This window comes from Andrographis paniculata, unplaced genomic scaffold (assembly GCF_009805555.1).
Source record: "Andrographis paniculata isolate CXL003 unplaced genomic scaffold, ASM980555v1 Contig36END, whole genome shotgun sequence".
Lineage (NCBI taxonomy): Eukaryota > Viridiplantae > Streptophyta > Magnoliopsida > Lamiales > Acanthaceae > Andrographis > Andrographis paniculata.
The window spans coordinates 2,295,178-2,318,079 of record NW_026137569.1 but is presented as its reverse complement, the minus strand read 5'-3'; the positions used below and the strand labels follow the sequence as shown (position 1 = coordinate 2,318,079).

General features: G+C 33.7%; 2 protein-coding genes across 3 annotated transcripts; one reads left to right on the top strand and one right to left on the bottom strand.

Annotated features, from left to right (window-relative positions):
* The first annotated feature begins 617 nt into the window (after window positions 1–617).
* LOC127249994 (probable amino acid permease 7) lies at window positions 618–2,923 on the top strand. Of its 2 annotated transcripts, none has more exons than XM_051273124.1 (7): window positions 618–771; window positions 901–1,161; window positions 1,228–1,321; window positions 1,408–1,622; window positions 1,733–1,866; window positions 1,946–2,173; window positions 2,268–2,923. In XM_051273124.1, exons 1-7 carry the CDS (start codon window positions 663–665, stop codon window positions 2,619–2,621), a joined length of 1,395 nt encoding a protein of 464 aa, XP_051129081.1. In that variant the 5' UTR covers window positions 618–662; the 3' UTR covers window positions 2,622–2,923. The 2 variants fall into 2 exon arrangements, with proteins under 2 accessions (XP_051129081.1, XP_051129082.1); XM_051273125.1 differs by having other exon boundaries at window positions 635–771; window positions 858–1,161.
* A 2,753-nt stretch (window positions 2,924–5,676) lies between these two features.
* On the bottom strand, window positions 5,677–21,283 carry LOC127249565 (proteasome activator subunit 4). Its single transcript, XM_051272447.1, has 35 exons — window positions 21,003–21,283; window positions 20,222–20,324; window positions 20,026–20,138; window positions 19,484–19,606; window positions 18,428–18,529; window positions 18,180–18,345; window positions 17,459–17,575; window positions 17,293–17,360; window positions 17,105–17,206; window positions 16,814–17,030; window positions 16,377–16,610; window positions 16,171–16,304; window positions 15,919–16,039; window positions 15,608–15,826; window positions 15,374–15,529; window positions 14,570–14,646; window positions 14,221–14,429; window positions 13,719–13,935; window positions 13,554–13,633; window positions 13,365–13,482; window positions 13,104–13,274; window positions 12,516–12,684; window positions 12,380–12,423; window positions 12,216–12,258; window positions 11,941–12,086; window positions 11,628–11,722; window positions 10,585–11,486; window positions 9,351–9,629; window positions 9,141–9,236; window positions 8,221–8,399; window positions 7,757–7,838; window positions 7,433–7,557; window positions 6,837–6,929; window positions 5,975–6,128; window positions 5,677–5,881 (listed from the first exon to the last, which is right to left on the bottom strand). The coding sequence occupies exons 1-35, from the start codon at window positions 21,161–21,163 to the stop codon at window positions 5,840–5,842; spliced, it is 5,457 nt and encodes a 1,818-aa protein (XP_051128404.1). The 5' UTR covers window positions 21,164–21,283; the 3' UTR covers window positions 5,677–5,839.
* Between the last annotated feature and the right edge of the window lie 1,619 nt (window positions 21,284–22,902).

The following is a 22,902-nucleotide window of genomic DNA, read 5'->3' as shown; positions in this document are numbered from 1 at the left end:
TTGTAAGTTGTAAGGGTATTTGTAATGTTAGATAGATAATACAAAAAGAAATTGATACTTCGTTATGAGACGGACTAAAATGAAAAAATTGATACTATATTATGGGACGGACTAAAATAAAAAAATTGATACTATATTATGGGACGGAATGAGTAATACTTTTAAAAATGTTACTTCTTTCGTTATTCAATTGTATGCTCATTCAACCGAAAATAAAAAAATAGATAACAATAAAAAAAATAAAAAAAAAATAAATAGTAATAAAAGGTGATATTTTTTCACTTAAAAAAAAAAATTTAAATGAAAATAAAGAAAAGTAAAAATAAATTTTTTAAAGAAAAGGAATATCAATTACTTACTATTTTAATAAAAATTTCAATTAAATATTTCATTTCAAATTACAATCAATCAAATAACTAATTTTTGGAATCTTAAAATTTTGAAACATTTGAAACGAAAAAAATATTAATATAATATTTTATTAATTAAAAGAAATATTTGATATAATAATTTTTAAAAATTTATTGTGGATACATAGTAGAAAATTAATAAATATTTCCTCCTTCCGTACCAATAATATGTATATATATATAGACCTATTTCTTCGGCACATTAATGCATCCCCCGTTGACTGAATTGATCGGCGCTACTAAGCTCCGGCGATGGAAGGCGGCAGCGACGGCGACGATGGCAAAACCTTCTTATTGAACTCCAATTCGTCGTCTTCTTCAGAATCATCGCCGATGATTGAGAAACAAGTCGGTCGTAGAGGTCAGTTAAATTCCCCTTTCCCTTTCCCTTTTCCATTTCAAAATTTCACTCTCACTCTCGCTCCTCGAACCAAATAATTGAATCAGATTATCTAAGAACAGTTCGAAAATACGAAATTATTTTATTCAGAAGAAAGATCCGGAGGCGTATGGACGGCGCTGGCTCATATAACGACGGCAGCGATCGGCTCCGGAGTGCTGTCACTAGCGTGGAGCATGTCGCAGCTAGGATGGATCGCCGGTCCGATTACCATGCTCGTCTTCTCAGCGCTCACCTTAACATCCGCCTTGCTTCTCTGCAACTGCTACATGTCGCCGAATCCAATCGATCCCCTGCTGCTGCCCTACCGCAGAAACGCCTCCTATGTAGACGCCGTCCGAGCAATTCTAGGTAAATTAATCAATTCTCTTCTGCTCCTGCAATTAGGAAATTGATGTTCATTTCATTTTGATTCAGGTAAGAAAAATGCTTGGCTATGCGGTGTTGTTGTTCACATAAATTACATCAAGACAGGGATAGTCTACACTCTCACATCCTCCTTCAGCATGAGGTATACATAGCTAATGTTGATTTTGCTTCTCGTCTTCTCCTTCTTCTTCTGCTACTCACTAGATTAAAACTTATGGAATAGGGCAGAGCAATACAGATGTCGAATTGTTACCATACTAAAGGCCATACAGCCGATTGCGAATTCGAAACCACTCATTATGTGCTTCTTTTTGGATTTGTGCAAGTTATAATGTCTCAAATTCCTGAGTTTCGGAAAACCTCGTGGCTTTCCATTGTTGCGGCGATTATGTCAGTGGTATATGCAACCATTGGATCTGCACTTGGCTTGGCCAAAACAATAGGTAGTAGTAATTCTAGTGATCAATAATCAGTATAGATGTGATGAAGATGCTCTGTTCATTTCTTGTTGAGGTTATTTTTCACCTTAGAAGAAGATTCTGAACTTTAACAGAGAATGGAGAAATCAAAGGAAGCACTGGAGGAGTTCCAGCGTTCAGTGCTGCCGAGAAAACATGGTCGATTGCTCAGGCAATCGGCGACATCGCCTTTGCATCCCCCTACTCTCTTATTTTCCTCGAGATAATGGTGAGGGATGTCGAAACCTGTTGTTTTGTTTTACTTTTTGCGATAAAAGAATGCAACTAAGCTTGAAGTTGTTGTGTAGGACACAATGAAGTCAAATCCGCCTGAGAAAGTGACGATGAAGAAGGCCTCCCTGGCGGCAGCCACCACCATCGGCGGCTTCAACTTGTTATGTGGAGGATTAGGCTACGCAGCGTTTGGGAACTCGACTCCCGGAAACCTCTTGACAGGATTCGGTTTCTACGACCCCTATTGGCTCATCGACTTCGCCAACGCGTGCATTGCCCTGCATCTTGTCGGCGGATATCAGGTGAATTCTCCGGTGGCGGCTGATTTTCGAATACTAACACCAAAAAATCTTGTTTCTTTCTCGAACATCATCATCTGTCCATCTCAATCATCAGGTGTATACGCAGCCACTTTATGCGAGCGTCGAGAAATGCTTCGACATGAAGCAAATGCCGGTAGGAAAGCTGAATCTCTTGAGGCTGTGCTACCGGACGGCGTATGTCGGATTGACCACCGGAGTTGCGGTGATGTTCCCATACTTTAACCAAGTGATCGGAGTGGGCGGAGCGGTGACGTTCTGGCCGGTGGTGCTGTATTTTCCGGTGGAGATGTATTTGGTGCAGAAGAAGATAGGGGCATGGAGAGTGGAGGCAATAGTACTGAGGATGTGCAGTTTGATGGGGCTGCTGGCGATGATCTTTGCATTTGTTGGATCAATCAAAGGCCTCCTTGCAGCTAAGTTCATCTAGTAAGTAATTACTACTTTGCTTGCTTGCTTATCTATATTTAATTTCAAATTATGTGTGTATATAATATATTGATTTGCAAGAATTTATCAAAAAATTAATGAGGATGCATTGCTTTCATCTACCTGCTACCCGAAAATACGGACTCGTAAACTCTCGGTCAAATTAGTCTGTATTACATATATGTTTGGTTGCATGTTGGGAAGTGTAGTTAGGAGTTAGTTTTATTATTGAGTAACGAAATGTTATTTACTTGTAAATTATTGTTATTTTTAATTTTGAATGTACTAAAATATTTGAGTTTTTCTTTTTTCGTTCTTCTTTTTACTGTTTTTTATTTTCTAAATATAATTTATAAAAAAAATTCTAACAAGAACCCAAAAAAAAAAAGAAAAAAAATATCAATATTATACTACTAGTAAGAATCTGGACCAAAAGTAAACAAAGCAAATATTTGGACCGGAAACATATATTTTATTTAAAATAAATTTGAATATATATATTCAATATTATAAAGTATAATATCAGAAAAAATATATATATATATAAAATTTTAGTGGTGATATGATTGTAATATATACATGTGATATTTTGAATATAAAATTAATTTTTAATATAAATATAAAAAAAATTAATGTTTAATTTGATTTTTTTTTTTTTAAAAAAAAATATAAACGAACATTTCCTTTTTTAAAGAAAAATATCCAATTTGATAGAGTCTTATACTAACTTTACTTGTTTTCCTTTATTTTTTAAAAGAAAAATATCCAATTGGTGGAAAGTTGATTCTAATACCAACTTGCGGTCCAAGCGGAATCTTATGTATGTATCAAAAGCAAATCTATGAAATTGAGAGCTATCTTATTTTATTTTATTATTATTTTTATTTTATATAAATTGTTTTTAGTCACTATTTTTGGTCCCCACCGGCTTTATATTGAAAGATAGACGTTGTGATAAGGGATGACATTAAGTTATGGATTCAAACTAAGTCCATATGTTACGTATTATTGCTAAGTGTGACTTGTCTTGTTGAATTTAGTTTGAAGGGTATTAAGTTCTACCGAAAATTTATCCAAAGCATATTAGATTAATAGCTACTGTTAATTCTCACATTATCAAAAAATAAATAAATAAATAGGACATTGTCCGTTATAAAAATAAATAAATAAATAAAAATAAAAAATATGGGATGTTGTCCTGTGGTGTGGAGTGAGTTTTACATAAAAATATTCATACAACACATCAAATAATTGAAAACTACTTAAACTTTTGTGCGCCCAATGGTACCATATAAAAAATGTTGATGCATTAAAAAATTTCGGCATTTTAATCCGTCTTTAGTTGAATTGGTATACATTAATTTCATCTAAGGTATGTATGGAAACTGGCGTGGCTCATAAGAGCTTTTATAGACTCATTTTTCAGTCTTCTATATAACACATTTATCATTTTCAAACCGAAGAAATTCTAATAGAAATTTATCTCACAATTTAAAAACATAAAAAATAAAAAAATTCTTCCTCCAACATCGGAATTGATAGGATGACATGAATGTGGCTTGCAATACTTGAGGTGTTGCCCATGTGCTAGGTGTCTATGATCCAAATTAGATCAAATTCTAATTTTAGTATATACAATTTGGTTCAATTAAATCAAATGAAAAATCGAATATTATAAGCCGTTGAATCCTTAAATCGTGCTAAGAGAGACCCTAAAGCCAAAGTGTTCTTCCACAAACCATAACATTGAATACAAGCTATCGATGTCGATCAAGAAACTCTACAATATGCTAGTTTGGAGAATATGATTAACTAGACAAATCGCTGAAGTGTTGATTTTACTGTCATGTATAAAGATAGTTGTATTTTAATTAGTTTTTATATTATCGTCTTATTTACTTTATTGAAAAAACATTAAGTTGTGATTGTTTGTGGGTTTTAATTATTGGATTTGAATTTTTGAATAATAAAAAATTAAATTTGATTAATTATTTTATGTAATATAAACAGAAGTTATGTTTCCCATTAAAAAAAAAAAAATATATATATATATAATGAATTTTCTTAAAAGCTAGCGTTATTTTTTTAATCATGTAATTTTCATTCTTTTTTATATAAAATTTTGCATCCAACTTATTATATATTTTTTAAATAATAATAATAATAATAATAATAAAAACAAAAAAAAACACACACACCACACATGCATGATGCATCTATCGCAAGCAAACCACACCCGGCAATGGCAAGTGCTACGGGGCCCGTCTAAGAGCCATCAATTTTTTGGGACCCAAATATGCGTTTCATATGTATATTAATAAAATTGAGGTAGTCCATATATTTTTTTTTTTTTTTGTCGTAAAAATATCTTATCAAATATTATTTTAATATCAAATTTAAATTATATTTTTTCAAACCCATAAAAAGAAAAAATATATATTTATTTAGTTAAGTAAAGCAAAATAATGTTTAGATTATTATCTAATTTTTAATAAAAAATATTTTATAGAATCAAATATTTAAATTTTGAATAATAATAATAATAATAGGTCTTACCTGAAATTCGCCAAGTACGTGTGGTCCTTGCTCTAGCGAGGCAGGTAAGGAAAGGAAGGACAAGGAGGTATGATGTATCAGCATCACCATCACCACGCAACTACACGTATCCTCAACTGCAGCCTGTCATAAATAACACAATCAATCAAACAAACAAACAAACTTACTTGCATCAATCTAAACAAATAAATGTACCAACCTGTCTCTTCCAATTCATTTCTAATGACCGACTCAATGCATAACTAAGCACCAATTCAAACCCTCCCTTTTGTCTTCTTAATACTATGACTTTTCTGAAACACCTGATTTCCAGAATACTGCACACTCACTACACTTGATGTCAACAATAAAAACTATAAATCAACCTCTGGTTTCTTGAAAGACCAAATATTATAATATCTTCATCATCAGAAAGTGATGCTGTCCGGAGCAAGCTATTCTTTCTATATGATGATAATGAGCGAGCATAAAGACTCGGGTTAGAGAAGACAAAACAGATAAGATATGAAATCCAAGTACTGATATTGTCTAGAAATCAGATTGTTACATTACAGGCAATGCACAAATGGCTATCCAAAAATGGTTTTACTACAATCATCTTCTGTAATCCTTACTTTGCCAGTGGAGCAGAAACAGAGGTATATTACAAGTTTACGGTATGCATCAAGCGAAGTATGAAGACGATGAAGATGTATCGGCCAGAACCTGCAAGAATTGAAGAAAAGTTTGATGAGGTTTCCACGACCGAGTCCGATTGTACTAAAACAATTATCTGAAGAACTCTCATTTGAACTGTACCTCAAGTTGCTCTTCGGTGAACAATTCCTTGTGAAGATTCCAAGTATCAGCATGTGTACGACGAAATTCTGCAATTGCTTTTGTGACGGTTGATTTCAGGGGGGATGGCTCAGACACAAACCGGGCCAGTAGTGTAACATGTTCCGGCAGCCAACTGGGACAAAATGAAGCTTAGTATATATCAAGAGTTGTCCAACAACACATTATACAGCTAGAAAGACACCACTTTAGCATGTAGTTTGAGATAAATTTCTACGAGGGACAGGAGCAAGCAACAATCAACTTGTGACAAATCAAACAATGCCCCTGATAGCAGAGGGTAAAAATAAGTTCGAGTTTTGCTACGGTTGTGATAAATTTATCAATAAGAGTAAATGGTTTAGTTCCAATTCCAGCCAATCGGTAATGTTTTATAAACTTCAAGGAATAAAATGTTTCTCCAAAGTATGCAATAAAATAAGTTTTAAATCTGTGTGAGCGCATGCACATTCTCAAGAATAAAATAAGTTTTAAATCTGTGTGAGTGCATGCACATTCTCAAGATATACAACATAAAGTTAGAATTTCTTACTAGTACTCTCCACACATACAACAAGAAGTGCACAGCAAAAAGCTATAGATTTTAACACTAGTTAATACAGTCTTCAAATGTTTTCAACAATGGACTCTTCAAAATTTTCAGAAATGAAACCTATATGCAAGATTTACTATGAATAGCTCATATTATTGCGGATGGGAAAAACTATCAGATGATATGATATCATTACCAATCACCCCCATATGTGCACATTTACGTCTAATATTATTCTAGATGAACCTTTCATGGAGGAAAAGCAATTAACATGCTAGAAGCTGAGCATACCTGGGCATGTCATAAGGAACTGATAGAACACATGCTGCCAGAGCAAGTATTGAACCATGTACTGATGCAACGGGCATTGCTGAGGCCTTCTTTCTATAATATTAGAAATAATATTAGAAGATTATAATGCGTAACATGACATGTAAATCATACTAAAACAGCATGGGATTAAGCTAAACTTTTCTCTAGTATAATATTCTCGAGTCACGACTAATGAAATCCCATAGACATTGCTATATGGTTGATAGTGTCAAGACCGTCAGTAACTTGAGTAGGCATAAATAACAACAAAGAAGGCAGGTTAGAATAGACAAGGCAGGTATAAAGTGTGAATTATTTTTTATGATACCAACCAGGTAAGTAATGCATGTTCAAAAAATTTCTATAAATCATGAAATAGACAAAGAATATAAGGAATAGAAGCATAACACTGATTGTTTTTAGATTCTTTGAATTTGATGACACATGCATGAGGATGTTTGTGGTGAAAATTATGTCAGAGGTGCATCGAGATGTTTGCGGTGAAAATTGTGAGAAGTGCATGAGAGTATTCCATATTGCGGAGGGGAAAAAGGCCTAATAAAGCAATAAACAACCTGTTCCTTCTGTTCTTAATTGCTGCATTTGCTTGTGAATAAGCCCTCTTCCGGAAGTCATCAACAAAATTTTCATTCCCACTCTTTATCAGACCAGCTAAAACAGCAGCGGCATGCTCCCTCACCTGACCAAAAAATATTGAATCATCAATTCCAGCAAAAAATCAACATTGAAACTTGTGATTAAACATTGCTTGGTGAAAAATATATATACATATATATATATATATATATATAGACTTGAATATGTAACTGTGATAATGTTGAAGAGTGGAATTCATATGCATTTGAATATTTGTTGAAAATATATCTGATAAAAATCACCTCTAGTTGATTATCTGTTAGAAGCTTCTCCACTGCTTGCCAGATTTGTTGCTTATGCATGCTAGAGAGTACGAAAGTGTGCCTACAGAGATGGTAAATCATCATAAGACAATTTTAGCCAGGAGTGACATAATATTGGAACACATTTGCTACAATAAATAGCTTCCAGAAGTTAAATTGGCTGGTGTATACATATAGGGATAATATACTACATTATCTGGTGGCTGGTGCATACAGATGGGGATAATATACTACATTTTCCACTTATTTTATACTACACCCTGCATATTCTTTATAGTTGTTGGCTAGAAATTTGGCAACTTGAAATATCAGATAACTCTCTCTCAGAAAGGAATTTAAACTAGAGTTTAGAATCATTCAGAAAAATGACATGAAAAGATAACCTAAAAAATTAAGATATCCTAGAAAAATGACTGCCAAATTCAACAAGAGGCCAAGGTTACCTGTACATAAAACTCCGCAAAAATGTTAAGGTTGCAGATCGGGTTCTCCAATTGGGATCATTGGCTAAGGAGAGAATAACAGGAACAGCTTTTTCCAAATGAGGCTTTCGAAGCACCCTCCACTTTAGCAATTCAAAAGCAGCCTTAGCTAGATTTGACAATTCTTTGTTTGAAGTTTCCTAAGATAAAGAATAGATTCATGAGTTCAGCCTAATACCTGAGATGATGATTCTTGCATTGAGCATAATAGTAGGGAAACAACCATTCAATCCATCATCTTCAGCATAGAATGCTGATTTATTTTCTTGCAATCCCCAGATTAGGCGAGAATGTGCATACGTAAGGCATATTCATACAAGAAATTTACGATTTCCCATCACCATTGTACTATGCCTTTTAAATCCAACGTCATAATTCAAGTTTGAAACATAACCTCAAATGTATAGTGTTCTCTTTCAGACAATGTTCTGCTATAAACTGCACACACTTGTTAAGATTATTTTACAAGTATATTAAAGCATACAATCACACATGCTTGATTCAGAATAACATAAAATGTAGACAATGTTCTCTTCAGACAAATTGCCTTATATTATATATAATGTTTTCATATGTAACAGATACTTGAATGGTGCGTGAAATTATCAATAAATTATCACTCAGCTCATTCAAAACGTATCTGCAAATCCAATGATTCTCCTAATTACTACATATGTGTTTTACATTTCTACCACAAGAAGCCATAATCATATTTTGAATCGAGGTCACTATAAAGAACGTTTGATAACTGCTATACAAACAAGATTGCTGTCCATTGGCATGTAAAGAGGGGAAATATCATACTCGAATTATATCATGAACACAGGTAAAAGGTAAGCACACAAGTAGCAAACAAATAGAAGTTCATCAAACTGATTTACCTGCAAAGATATCACAGGGTTCAGAAGTTCCACAATAACATCCAGCAAGACTGAAGACCTTCCAGATTTCAAAGATGAAATGATAAAATGGAACAACTGCAACCGGAGAAGAATAAGATCACCTTAAAGAAGCTGAAGTGACTTCAGAAGAGAAATTAAACCATTTTTTAATAATTAATAAATATAATAATAAAGGGTGAAAAATGATACCGTTTCCATCCACTTGACATCATCTTGAGAATGATCGCTTGACATCCCATTTTCTGAGATATAGTCTGTGACAATATCCATATTTTCCGATGCAGTGACATTTTGTATCTTATTTACCAGTTCGGGAGCCCTTTTCACAAGATATTGATCCCAGCACCCTGGAGCTTCTAAATCTGCACTGCTAGCTTCAACTTTATATAAGTGATCATCAACAAGAGAAGCATAGAGTCGAAGGTTGGAGCATAGCACAGATAGGGTAACACCAATAGCTTCTCTCACCTGTTTAAACATATATAAACTGATGAATGAGACAGAACTTGTGCGCACTAGATAAAACCCATAGCAAGTTTCCTCATGGAACCACCTTATACTGTATTGTTATAGGGAAATATTTTAAATTAAATATGATAGACTAATTAGAACAATTGAAAATATAGATACAACATTGAAAAGTGAATGAATAAGAAAACAATATTAATTATTTAGAAGCTCAAAGATTTTATAGATTATTGAGTTTCAGCATGCAGTTGTCAAGAAAATTACAGCAGATTTAGACTCATTAAATTTGAAGCAAACAGAAACATGACCAGAAAAGCTGTCAACAATAAACTGTACAATGATTTGTGTACAGTTTCCAGTGAGTAGAAATCACAAAAGTAGTATAGAAATAAATAAAATCCTTTAGATTGAAATATGGGAAAGTAGAAGTACTGCCAGCCGAGCAAGCACATTCAGGACTAATCATACAATTATTCAAAATCCAAGACAGATCTACAGCTAAAATATTACACAACCATGTGTACACAAAACTTTGGGGAGCTAAAAGTCTAAAATAGATAAAATAAAAACCTAATCCCAAACAGGAATGACAAAAATCTTCATAGGAATTGACCAAAACAACCTCTACTATCACCCTAGTTGAAAAGTTTCCTATTCATATACCCTTGCTTAAAGGAATGGTTTGAAATACCGAAATCCCCAAGGACCTTAACCACAAGTATTCAAAGCAAAAAGGTAGTGAGATTTGTTACCACCAGTTTCCAACTTGTAATTGAATTATGGCACCCAGCCAAATGGATATTTTCAAACCCAATTCCAACAGTTCCATTAGAAAATCAATTATTACAAAAGAAACTGAGAAAAAAGATTGTAAAGCAGAAGCAATAAATTCCTCAGATACAAAGATGGAAACCACATTGATCAAGGAACTGCAATGGAGATAACATTTGCTTACTTGGGCAGATGAGTGGTTCATGTTACTGAGCAACTCTTTCAGAAGATTATAGTGAACCTGTATCTCAAAATCGGGCATTCTAGGAGGAGATAATTCTATGAGGACAGCTGAAAGAAAAGTATAACGTTTGGCAACTACTGAAGTAGTGACAGTTTCAGGTAAAGGTTTCATAAGGCAACCTAATACTTTGTGCCTCAGAAGGGGGGACCTAGTTCCAGATTTTCCCTTCCCGGTGACTGCATAACGAATACTTGCAGCCCACTCTGGGATAGATTCTACAGATGGCGAGTGAATAATGTTCTTCAGCTGGAATTCCATCCAGCTGTCCCACGCTTCTGAAACACCTAGAACATCAGAATGCAGCACTCCAGAAAATGCCTCAGCAGCAACACATTGCTTTGACCTCTCCTTAGATTCCAAAATCTCCTGTAGGGCATTTCTCAAAGCTAGTATAACAGGCATACCACATTCTTGAGTTAGCCTCTTAAAGATTCTTGCAAAGCTCGAGTAAAAAGAATCATTTCCAAACAAGGAAATCCAACTTGGAGTGCGAGGCCATGACGCAGAGAAGTCAAAATAAAACTGAGTAATTGACTTGTCTGCAAAGCTCTGCAATGAAGAACTTCCATAATGTCCTCTAGAAGACGCAGTATCCATATCAGTGATGATATGAACGTGAGAAAGACTATTCAAAGTCTCAGTAAAAAATCCTTTTTCCTGAAAAATTCGATACAAATCTCCTTCAAGAGATGACTTTGTATCACGGGGCAAGGATGCAAGACTATGTGCACTGTTTTCAGCGGAAACTTTGTAAGGTGACTCTTTCAAAAGGGAGTTTAGAGCAGAGATTGCAAGAATTCTAGTCTGTGGAAGCTGACTTTTCAAATTCTTCAAAAAGTGTCCTGAAATCATCAAATAATCAACACTTAACTTGCTGATATGGTAAGATACATTAAACAAAAAGACATGCAAACATTGAAAGCAATAATCCCAAGCTCAATGAGCACAGGAAAGACAGTATTTATCAAGCTTAAACAACAGACCAGCAATTTGACTCAAAACTTTTGTAGGTACATTTGGATCATTTCTGGATGCCATCGCCAGCAATAGCAGAACTCTATTTGCCATTAAATCATACCTGAAAATGAGATGACGTGAAATTTAATGCGCAAACAATGTCTTTCCATGTGCAAAACAAGATTGATAATTTACAGATGCATATAATGAGTGAGGAATGATACTGCATGCATTTATCACCCACTACTTTTATGACTATCAATAAAAATAGAAATGTTCCATGGAATCAAAACGAAAATAACAATGATCTATTACAAGAAACAAAGATTAATTTATTACCGCCAATGCAAGTTGGTACTCTCAAAACTCATAGATCTAATTTCAGCAACCAGATCTGTGAAGTTAGCCCCATCTGCCTGACTACCAGGACCCGCAAAAATACTTCTTGAAAGTCCCGCAAAATGAATATTGAACTTGACAAATAGCTGATATCATGCCATATATTAATATATGTGGACAATAGAGTCCACAACAAAACAAGCAGGGGTTGTCAAACAAAAGTGATAGGACTCAAGCATGAAGGGGGGAATGAAATCATTGGATCAGGAGCTCACCTCAGTAATTGCTTTCTGAGCCTTCTGTGATTCATTATGAGAGCTTCCACACACAAAAAAAAAAAAAGAAAAAAAAGAAAAAGAGATTAACCACATTTATCATTAACTTGCTTAAGAATTATGGAAAATAAAAGGCCAAGTATGTATGTTTAAAGAAATGCTACCTAAACAAAATTCCTAGAAGGAATGAAGAAAGAGCTTTCTTGTCCTGTATATAAGGAAAAACGAGAAGGATATCACCCAGGAACTGCAGGACACACTGTACAAAATCTAACATAAGCAGCTCAGGAAGAGTGATACCGTTGTTAAACGCTTGAGGACAGTTTGGGATGAAAGTACTGCACAAGAACCTAAGACTTCATTTTCTGGCAAGCCTGGGTTTCTCAAATTGTTGCCAAGTGTTTGAACACATTCTGAAATTGTCGATGGCCATCTTCTCATCATCTTTAGCATACATTTTGACGCAGATCTGAGAACATGACAGACAATTTGCAATGAATATGATCAATATTACAAGAAGAAAGCATAACTCAGTGTTTGGTGTAGAATACCACATGCATATTGCAAAAGTAAATATACAATGACAGTTTGCTATAGTCAAAATTGTTGAGCCATGGATCTATCCACATAATAAATATATATATATATAATAAACAAACTCAATGCAAAAAGATAAGATGATATTTTAACCCAAGGTCTTTTGTTTAGAAAAAATATTTGTTAGTCAAATGAGGAAAAGATAGAATGCAGACTTATTGAATACATTGGTAGTAAATTTGAAAATAATAGATTCTATTTCCACACATTGACAGCTTTACTGCGAAAGGAACCAAATTGTTTGGCCACACCATGGAAAGACAAGTTATAAAGAGAATTGCTGGAACTCACCTTCGAACAGTTTCATAATTATGCAATGAGAGAATACGAAGATCCTCCACTAAAAGCTTTACACTATCTGACGGAAACAAATTTCCACTTGTGCGAAACAAGTGAAAAGCTGACTGTGATGATCTCCAGGTACTATGCATATAAGCTTTTCCAATAAGTGCCCAGCGTGGCCTATGACAGAAGATCTTCAGCATCCTCAAGGAAAATAATGTATCAAAAGCATTCAAAAAAAAAAAAACAGTGGAGGGAGGAGAAAGAAACCTTCGTTTTCCTTTAGAATTAGATGGCAAAATAAAATTAGTAGGAGGCTCTACAATAGCAGCAGATTCAAGCCTCCTAGCCTGCCTATTATTAGACCATTCTTCATATTCCAAACTTCCTGCAAGAGTACCAAAAAATGTCTTACAAAATCTAGCACTGAGACAAAAAGGAGCACCAAGGTATCATTACCATAATTTCCCAATGCATCCATTATGCGTATCAAAAGTACTAAAAGAATGCTATCATCATACTTCTCCTTCAACAAATATCTGCAATATCATGATATGGTGGTTTCAATCAGCTACATGCACAAAGTTAAACACATCATAACAGTAGTAGAGTAAATAAGCTTACTTGCAGGTTTCATGGATTACATCAGCAGCTTTTTTTCTTAACTCTGAGCTGCCAACACAAGTACCAGTTGCACCAGAAATCTTAAAATGAGAACTGAAAGACTCTTCAACCATCCCATTCTCAGAGGATGGCCTGAAATCAGGTAAACATGATGAAACTCCTTGTAACGAAGAGTCAACACGCAGAAGAGTCACTATTAAGTGATCTTTCTCATCTCCTGGGCATTATATTCATAGCAGTCAGTCAAAAGATGAAAGAGAAGTAAAAGATCTACAACTGAATATTTTTACAACGGAACTTGAGATAGAACAAGAGAAGGGAAGGGATACCCTCACACCATTGTCATCCTTCCATTATTTTAAGATCTCCAGGTGATGAAGTCAATTTGTTTGTTTATTTTTAATTAAATTCTTAAAACTTTATAAATGCATCTGATAGAAACTAATCCTTCAATTGCAAGGAAAACAAAATTGCAATTCAAAAAAGATAAGCTTCATTGAACCTGGATCAGAATGAAGTTTGGATTGACATATTGTTTGCAGGTCATCTAGTGCAGATTCGAAGTGCAACTTTAGAAGCTCATTTGCAAAATCGATTTCATCTTTTACAGGAACATGCCATTTTGGTGCCAAAACTGACTCATCAAGTGGAAAATCTTTGCTATCAATCCACTCCTCTAAAGAAGCAGCAAAAGGATGATGCTTAACACACCTAATAAGACATGATATATTGCCACAGATCAAAAGATGAATGTGTTTGTGGATATAAACATATGGAAATATCACTGCATCAAGTGCATAATGTATGTGAACTCATTGGGTCACAGAAACTAGTAAGATATGTATGTTTACTTGTATTGATCGACGGGATAATAATGAATAAGGCTTCTCAAAAGAGAATGTAGGACATGATCGCCAGCCGCATTAACCTACAAAAAGTGATACAAAAAAATATTTAAATTCCATAGACAGCTGAAATGCCAATTGAGGATGGGATCTTCATTATCCAAAAGGCATAGATGCTGAACATACCCTTCTAAACTAGATCAGGCTATTCTAGTTAGCAGTAACGCCGAGTGCACTAGAGACGCTACAGAAAATGCTAGTTAAACAATATAATACTGCAAATCCACAATGTACTCATAGTGAAACATTGTAACACCACATACCCAAAATATTCACCCTGCTAACTAGACAAAAGTTCTTTTCATTCTCTTAACAGGAGTCATCTCTGACCATAAAAACAGAAAAGAACTAAAAAGGATTGATATTGGAGCAACTGGTGCACACCCTTCATAAAGAAACTCCAATAATATTAAAATCCCGGGAGTGTTAGACAAACAATGCACCATTAAGCAGTCATTTTTTACACAGGATGGTGCATACACTAGCCATAACGACAGTGATAAAAATTTTGCCCACTTCCTTTTGCATTAGGTGTATGCAGATATTTTTATATTTTATTTTTTTTGGAAAGGAAAATATATATCACATTAGGAAATTTAAGGTGCAAAATCATTTTAACTTTAGGAAAACCTGAAGTTGTACAATTTTACTAATAGCAGTTATCAGACCCTTTTAGGTCTCTTACCATACTACAGGAACATAAATGCGCCAGTACTTTAACAGTAAGATAAACATAAGCAGAAAGAAAACCTTCCAAGATGTAGAATCAAAGGCAGATGCGATAACTTCTTTGAATTGCTCCCTGTAATGCAAAAGTGATGCACCACCATATCTTATTGCAAATGAGAGTACTGTCAACTGATAGTCAAGAGCTGTTTCAAGTGCTGGTGACATTGTAGACTTTTCCTATAAAAACAAACAAGAATTAATTGATGCAACATCCTAGAAGAACTAAAACCATCAAGGATATTACAAGTGGGAAACCTTTCTTGGGAATGAGGCAATTGAAGTGGCTCTGTTTCCAAAACCAGTAGTGGGAGTTTCTTTCAATGATGAAATGACTAACTCTAACATTGGTTTGATAAGAAGAACAACTGCCTCCTGTGGATTAGAGTGCACAAAAGCACCACAAAGCAGCCCGACCTCCACAACTGCTCCAGGAAGAATATTTGTTGAAACAAATTTGGAGATCTTTTTTAGAGCCTGTTAAGATTATATACAATATCACAACATCAATCTAATGCAAATTAATGCATGATGAAATCAATTATTACTTTCATTCATGAAACTCTCACCTGATTGTACAGAGTGTCTGATAGTCTCCCAAGTAATATTTCCAGCATACTGAAGTAGTAAAGGCCATCATCCTCCACCAAGAAAGTTCCCGAGCTTGACGAAGAGTAAGTGCCCTCATTCCTGCAGCACAGCTCCTTACTGATTCGAAATTTCATGAACTAAAAGATGCTGTCCAGCATTTCTTATACAAACATCTGAAGGTGCAGGCATAAAAGCAGGACGAAGCAGGAAAATCAATCATAGTTTCTTACAAAATATTACTAGATTCCAGGTGTTGAAGTAAAGAAAACAGTCGACACAAGAACTCATCCAGCCACTCTGAGGCGCAAAACGATGGAATTGCAGAACCCTGGTTTACATTTATATTGTCATCCAATGTAGACATCTGCAAATAAAAAGAAAAATTTTTAACACTCTAATGCCTAATTAAGCATATTTGCTATGTAAAGAGCCTCACACTGGAGAATATAGAACCAATCAACTGCAAGGTCGCCAAGGTCTTGGGTGGATCATTGGCATCCATACCAAATAGTGAATTGGACAAAGAAATCATTAGAAGATCGCCATATGAATGAGCTCCGCTGAAACTTGATGAATTCATATGTAAGTCTGACAAAGAGGTAAATAAGAGAGATCTTCCTGCGAATGCTACTGATGTCACCGCACTTTTCAGCTGATGGGTTGCTGTCATCTGATCATTTCATCAAGTAAATCATCTGAGAGAAATGTCTAAAATTTTATACAATAACTGTAGAGCAGATGAGGTAAGACAAGTCAATAGCATGATGAAGAAATAAATAATAAACTAAAAAAGAAAGTTAATAACCACTTTCGGAGCAGATGAAAGTAGAAAACAAAAAACTGAAAGTAACTTTATTCTGGCAATAAACATACAGTCTCCAAAGCCATGTGAAACCTATTGGCCAAAAAAGGCAGAACCAGCGAAGGCTCCACATATGACAAAATAGATGTTGCAGCAGCTACTGTTTCTGAAAGCTGGTCATTTTTGCTATATTGTCCCCGATCAATCAATCTCAACATGGTATTCACAAAAGCAACCCTGTCAGACTGAGCCAACGATAATGTCGACTGATGGCTGACTCCGTTGTTCCTGAAACAGTGGGTTCTTTAGAAATTATTCCAAATATGTTATGGATTTATATCATCTGTGTGGGAATCTCTTACAGTTGCTCATGGTGCAAGCGTTTCTGGAATAAATTCACCATGTGGAACAAGAAACGCTCCAATGTGTAGGTCCAGCGTCCACCATTTGAAGGATGATAATATCTAACATAGCAAAAAGCAATAAATTATATATTCGAAACCTAAAAGCAGAAATAATAATATTGCAGTAAATAATCATGATAACAGACTGCTCTAAGAGATCGGCCAAATTCTTTAAGTGCTTCTGTGCTGAGCCACCAGGTTTCAATAGGTACACCTGCAGTGTTATGGCATAAATGCAAATATGCAATCAAGATCTCAGTATAGTCCATGAAATTTTGGTGGATCAAGTTCAAGGCACTAAAGCGATCTTACTATTGATATAGCAATGGCTTTTGATGGGGTTACACTCCGATTTGCAAACAAAAATCTTGTGTTTCTTGGGACATCTATGCCAAAAGGATTTGATGCACCGCCATTAGCCACAGGTACCTAAGACATGCATGAATTCACTCAATTCATAACTGAAATGACTGGAATATAAAATTAAAAAAAGCCATGTCTTCGAATTCTTAGCTAAACATGATTCCTCTCAACTTTAATTTCAGAGTGGGATCTAATTGGGGCACAAGTTCATGGGTCTATATAAACCATGATTATTTTTTCTACAATAATAGTACCTGAAAAAAAATTTAAAACACACTGTGTTTGCCTATCACACAAAATAGACAATTGATATCAAAGAGGGAGCAGAGTAACAGAATAGATCTGTAAATGTCAGACTGTGTCATTTAAGAAAACTTAGAGCAGAAATTGGAACACAAAAGATTGAATTATCACTAGGAAGGTTTCTAGCTGAAATCTAATCAAGACAAGTGCAAAGGGAAACATGTACTTCTAAAACATTTAATCAGAAGCATAGCCATACCAACCTCATTCAATAGTTAAAATGCACAAAATCCTGAATAGGGTTAAACAAAAGCAGTAACTGGAGAAAATTAATGGCTGTGAATATCCAGTCAAACATAGTAGTGAATGCTGAAGTTGGATCACACAAATAAAATTCAATTGATACACCAGTTATAAAAAAACTAACCTCAAACATATTCAAGTATATATTGAATAAGTCTGGCAGGAAATTCTCCCAGTCAATGAAATTATAGTTCTTTATGACACGAGCAGTGACAGAGGCCCATTGACTATTCCAAAACTGACAACTGGGAATTGAATTCCAATGATCTAAACAAGTCTTAATCCATTCTCTGAAATGATAGGAAAGAAATCGTTGTAAAACATGCATATATCATCTGATAGCTGAGTAACAGAACACATTGGATTCCTTACTTGTCATAAAATTCCTTATTTTCAAAGTTTGTAGGGAGAAAAAGTTGCAAAAATCCAGCACCTTCAAAAGAAGCATTGTGCCATGGATTTTCCAATAGAGATCTGAGAATTAATTCCATCCAATAACGATGTGTTAAACTAGTGTAAAGGATGCCAACTAATATCGCATTAATGTAATATAATAGACCAGAAAAATCTGGAATGGAGCCATTCTCCTGAGCAAATCAGGCGAGATAGCAAACTGCTGACAGAGATAACTGGTAAATAAGAGAATACAAGTATCATGCAGTGAAATAATGTAACAAAAGAGAGAATCTGCACGCATTAGAAACATCCTATTTAAATAGAGGTAACAAATATCAAAGAGAACACCTTACAACAAAGCTCTAAAGGTTGTCCAGTCACAAACAAGTTCATGGGAGCTTCGATCAAGTAAGTGTAATTGATGAAACAGAATAAAAAAGAAAACAAGAAAGTCAAATGATAGATCCTTCATCAAAGCATGGACATTGTCAACTACCAAGCCACCTTGCTGCACTGTAATTGTTTCTATAAAGAGCATGAGTAATAAGATGCAAATGTAACATTATAATCGATAAATAAATTTACCTAAAGAATTCTAGCACAGTTGCGACAGCTCATGTCATGATTTAAGGCTCTACAAGTACAAGTGCTCTCATGTCATAAAATTCTAGACATAAGTGTCCCTTCATTTGTATGCTACTTTCCAGTGCTCTCATGTCATAAAATTCTAGACATAAGTGTCCCTTCATTTGTATGCTACTTTCCCAGTGAATTAATAATTAACTGGAACTGAGGTTAAGAGTAGAAAGTGAGATGTTTACATATTTAGGTTTATTTTGTTATGTGAGATTGCACAACAATCTAGTCAAGCTACGCTCAAGACTAAGGTATTGCTGTCCCAAAATTCCAAATGCCATTAAATTCAATCAACATTGTACTTCTTCTCCCATCATCCAGAATTAAGGAAAATGCAGCTTATTGTTGAAAAACAAGCATGCACACAGATACCTCCTTTAGCTCAATGAGAAATACCTGAATTCAGACCAAATCTCAGATGCAGAACCAGAAGGGAAGAATCTTCGGCAAGATCTAACAAGTGAAGTTATTGTATCAAAGTGCCCTTGTCTCAATCTCCACCCTTCAGGGCCAGTATTCCTGGATCAGAAACCTTACACAAATAAATACATTCACCAACGCAGCAAAGCCGAAGGACTACTAGATTGCAGCATTTATTTGGTACGCATTTTAGGGTTTTCTCAGTTGTAGTAACAAAATAAATTTGTCGCATGCTTATCCTGCCTTCCTGAAACTTGAAAAAGGGTTTTCTTGTACCCAACAACTTGAACATTGATTTGCGTAATTCACTTTTTCTCGTAAGTGTACAACAAATTATTCTAAACAAGAAGATATGTTAATTGCCACAACAACACCGAAGTCCATGTTAACATAAGCACCAAGTTTTATACATACAGGATGTGCAGACTATCATGTACCCATATGTGTATATTAAGTTGGAACACCCAACATGAAGATATGCGAGGAACAAATAAACAAATGAGAATCTTAAAGTGTACCTTTTAAAGTGTGTACGAATCAAAATATCGTATAGCGGCCTCCATTGAACTTTGAGGGACAACTTTTTCTTGTATTTGTTCAGTAACTTCGCCAAAATGTTTCCCCATCTAACCTGATTTAAACAAATTATGCAAAAACTCAGAGTAAATAACATATAGGTGACTGATTCAGGAAGAGCAGAAACTGACTAATCACCTGAACATGAAGCTTGTTCTCTGATCCAAGAAGCAATTCTAATCCAACATTTACAATAGTTGAGACATCCTCAACCGCTAACTCACTTTTAGCCTTCACATATCTGTTGAACCAATGATAATGAGATCAGACCATTATGCAACAAATAATCATCTGCACTACATGCAGGGGGCAGGTACAGTCTTACATGCAGTCCCCCAACCAAAAAAAAGTCACCAAGATTCATAATCAAACAGTAAAAAGAGAGCGGAGATTGATTGTAATTTGATTCCCATCATTTAATATAATTGTTTGACTTGAAGATTTCCACAATAAGAAAACACAAACCGTTAAAGTAATCGGAAGCATGCAAAAATGAATATGATTTAGTGTAATTGTTTGATTTACATGAAGTTGTAGCTTATCTTTGATTAAACTATGTCTGCCAGCATGGAAGTAATTTAGTGAATGTTAATCTTGAATACTTGAATATTTATATTGAAATTATTTAGCTGGATATATTGTAATCTGTTATTCCCTTGTATTACAATCAAATCAAACTTGAAGCAGAGAAATGTTCATTCAATTACAATAAATCCATCTTCCTATAACAAAGATTAACAAATCCAACAAACATTAATAAAAATAACCACAGTCTATCACTTGCAGTAGACGATACCGACGTAAACCGATTCAAGAGAAAAATAACAAAGCAGAAAATTGACAAAACCAACAAACATTGATAAAAATTTGCTGGCAGAAAATAAAGCAGTATATAAAACAAATTGAAAATCGACTTAACAGATCAATAATAGACACCCATTTAAGAGTTGTATAAACCGATTCGGGGTCATCACGGTTGTAGGATTCTACGACGGACTTTACGACTCCGGCAAAGGCCTCCTTCTCTCGCTTCGTCTCCTCCGCCACCGGCGGCGGCAGCCAGGCGTTATACAGATGCATTGACTAGATAATCGGATTGCGCGAAAACCCCTCCTGCGAGTGCTGCCGATTTCAACTGGCAGATTGAACGATGTAACTTGACCCCGGATATTTATTTTGCATTTCTTTTCGGACAAGAAAATTAAGTAGAGGGAAAAAAACACATCTTTTATTGTTTAATAAAATATAAAAAGGCCGTTTATATTTTATAATATATTAAAGGAATGTGTTGAATTTTAAGCCACACGGCGGCTCTACATGGGTTAGGGGTAAGCTGAGCTTCGGCTCCAAGCTATATGTATTGTAAAAAATAATAAAATAATACTCCTTTGTGCCACTTTAATTTCTTTTAAATTTTTTAATTTATTATTTTTAAATTTTAATTAAATTAATTAGTTATTTTAATCTTAATTTTTAATTATTTATATTATAGAATCATTATTTTTAGTAATATATTCTTAATTATTTCTTAATTATATTTTTTTAAAATAAAATACCGTGTCTGGAGTAGTATATATGATTTTAGTAATTTATCATTTTTATTTTTTAATTTTATATTTTTACGTTTGCCTCTGAAGATCGTATTTATTTTTTGTATTATTATATTTAATTTTAAAAATATCATTATATTTGTATAATTATATGTAAAAATATTCTTCTATTATAATACTCTAATTGAATATTTTTGTAATTTTTTCTTAATTTGCACTATATTTGATATAATAATTAATATTCAAATATCAACACGCAAAAAATAGATGGACCTTTAGAGCCCGACGGGGATAGTAATATAAAAAATCATAAAAAAAGTTATCTGTTTGTTAATTTATATTTTTATCCTTTAAATTTTATTTTTTATAATAAAAAATATTCAATTTTATGCAATTTTGTTGAAATTTTTTCTATAATATTTAGATTTTTTTTTTTTTTATCTGAGTGTGCTATAAATATATATATATATTGAATCGATAAAAAAAAAGAAATCGACATTTTTATCCTCTAAACTTTTAGCATTGGTTTCGTGACTGACCGCACTCTATTGACAGCATAACGTGATAAAATACCACAATATCAATACAGACAATATATTATATATTTAATATAATATAATATAAAAAATATATATATATAGATAATATACCCCTATGCCCGCAGTCCCACGATAAAGGAATTGCATGACAAAAAATAATTCAATACAAAATGATAATTCCTTCTTCCATTTAATAGAGTCCAATTTTTAATTGAAAATTATAAATAAATATATATATATATATATAAATATATTCCTTTAAAAAATGTAAAATAATAAATAAATCTATGAGCAAACGATATGATCGAGTAAAAAAAATTAGTAAAGTGAATTAATAAATATTGGCATATTTATTTAGTGATTTTTTAATAATAATTTAGAAATAATTTTTTATGAGATCAAAATAATATATATGAAAATAAACAGTAAATATATATAGCAAATAAATATGGATTCTCAATTTTATTTTTTTTTTAACTCTGCACATTGTAGAGGGAAAAAAAATAGAGAATGAAAATGATACATTTATTTAATCCCAAATTTTTTTGATTGAAATAAATTAAATAAAGGAGGATGTTTTTAATCCAAAATTCAAGCTTCCAGGTTCTATTTTAGATGAAAAAAAAGTAATAATAATTACTTTTACCTTTCACTTCATTCTATTTAATATTAAAAATATTTTTATAATTTTTTGTTAAAATATTATTTTATTAATATTAAAAGACACTAA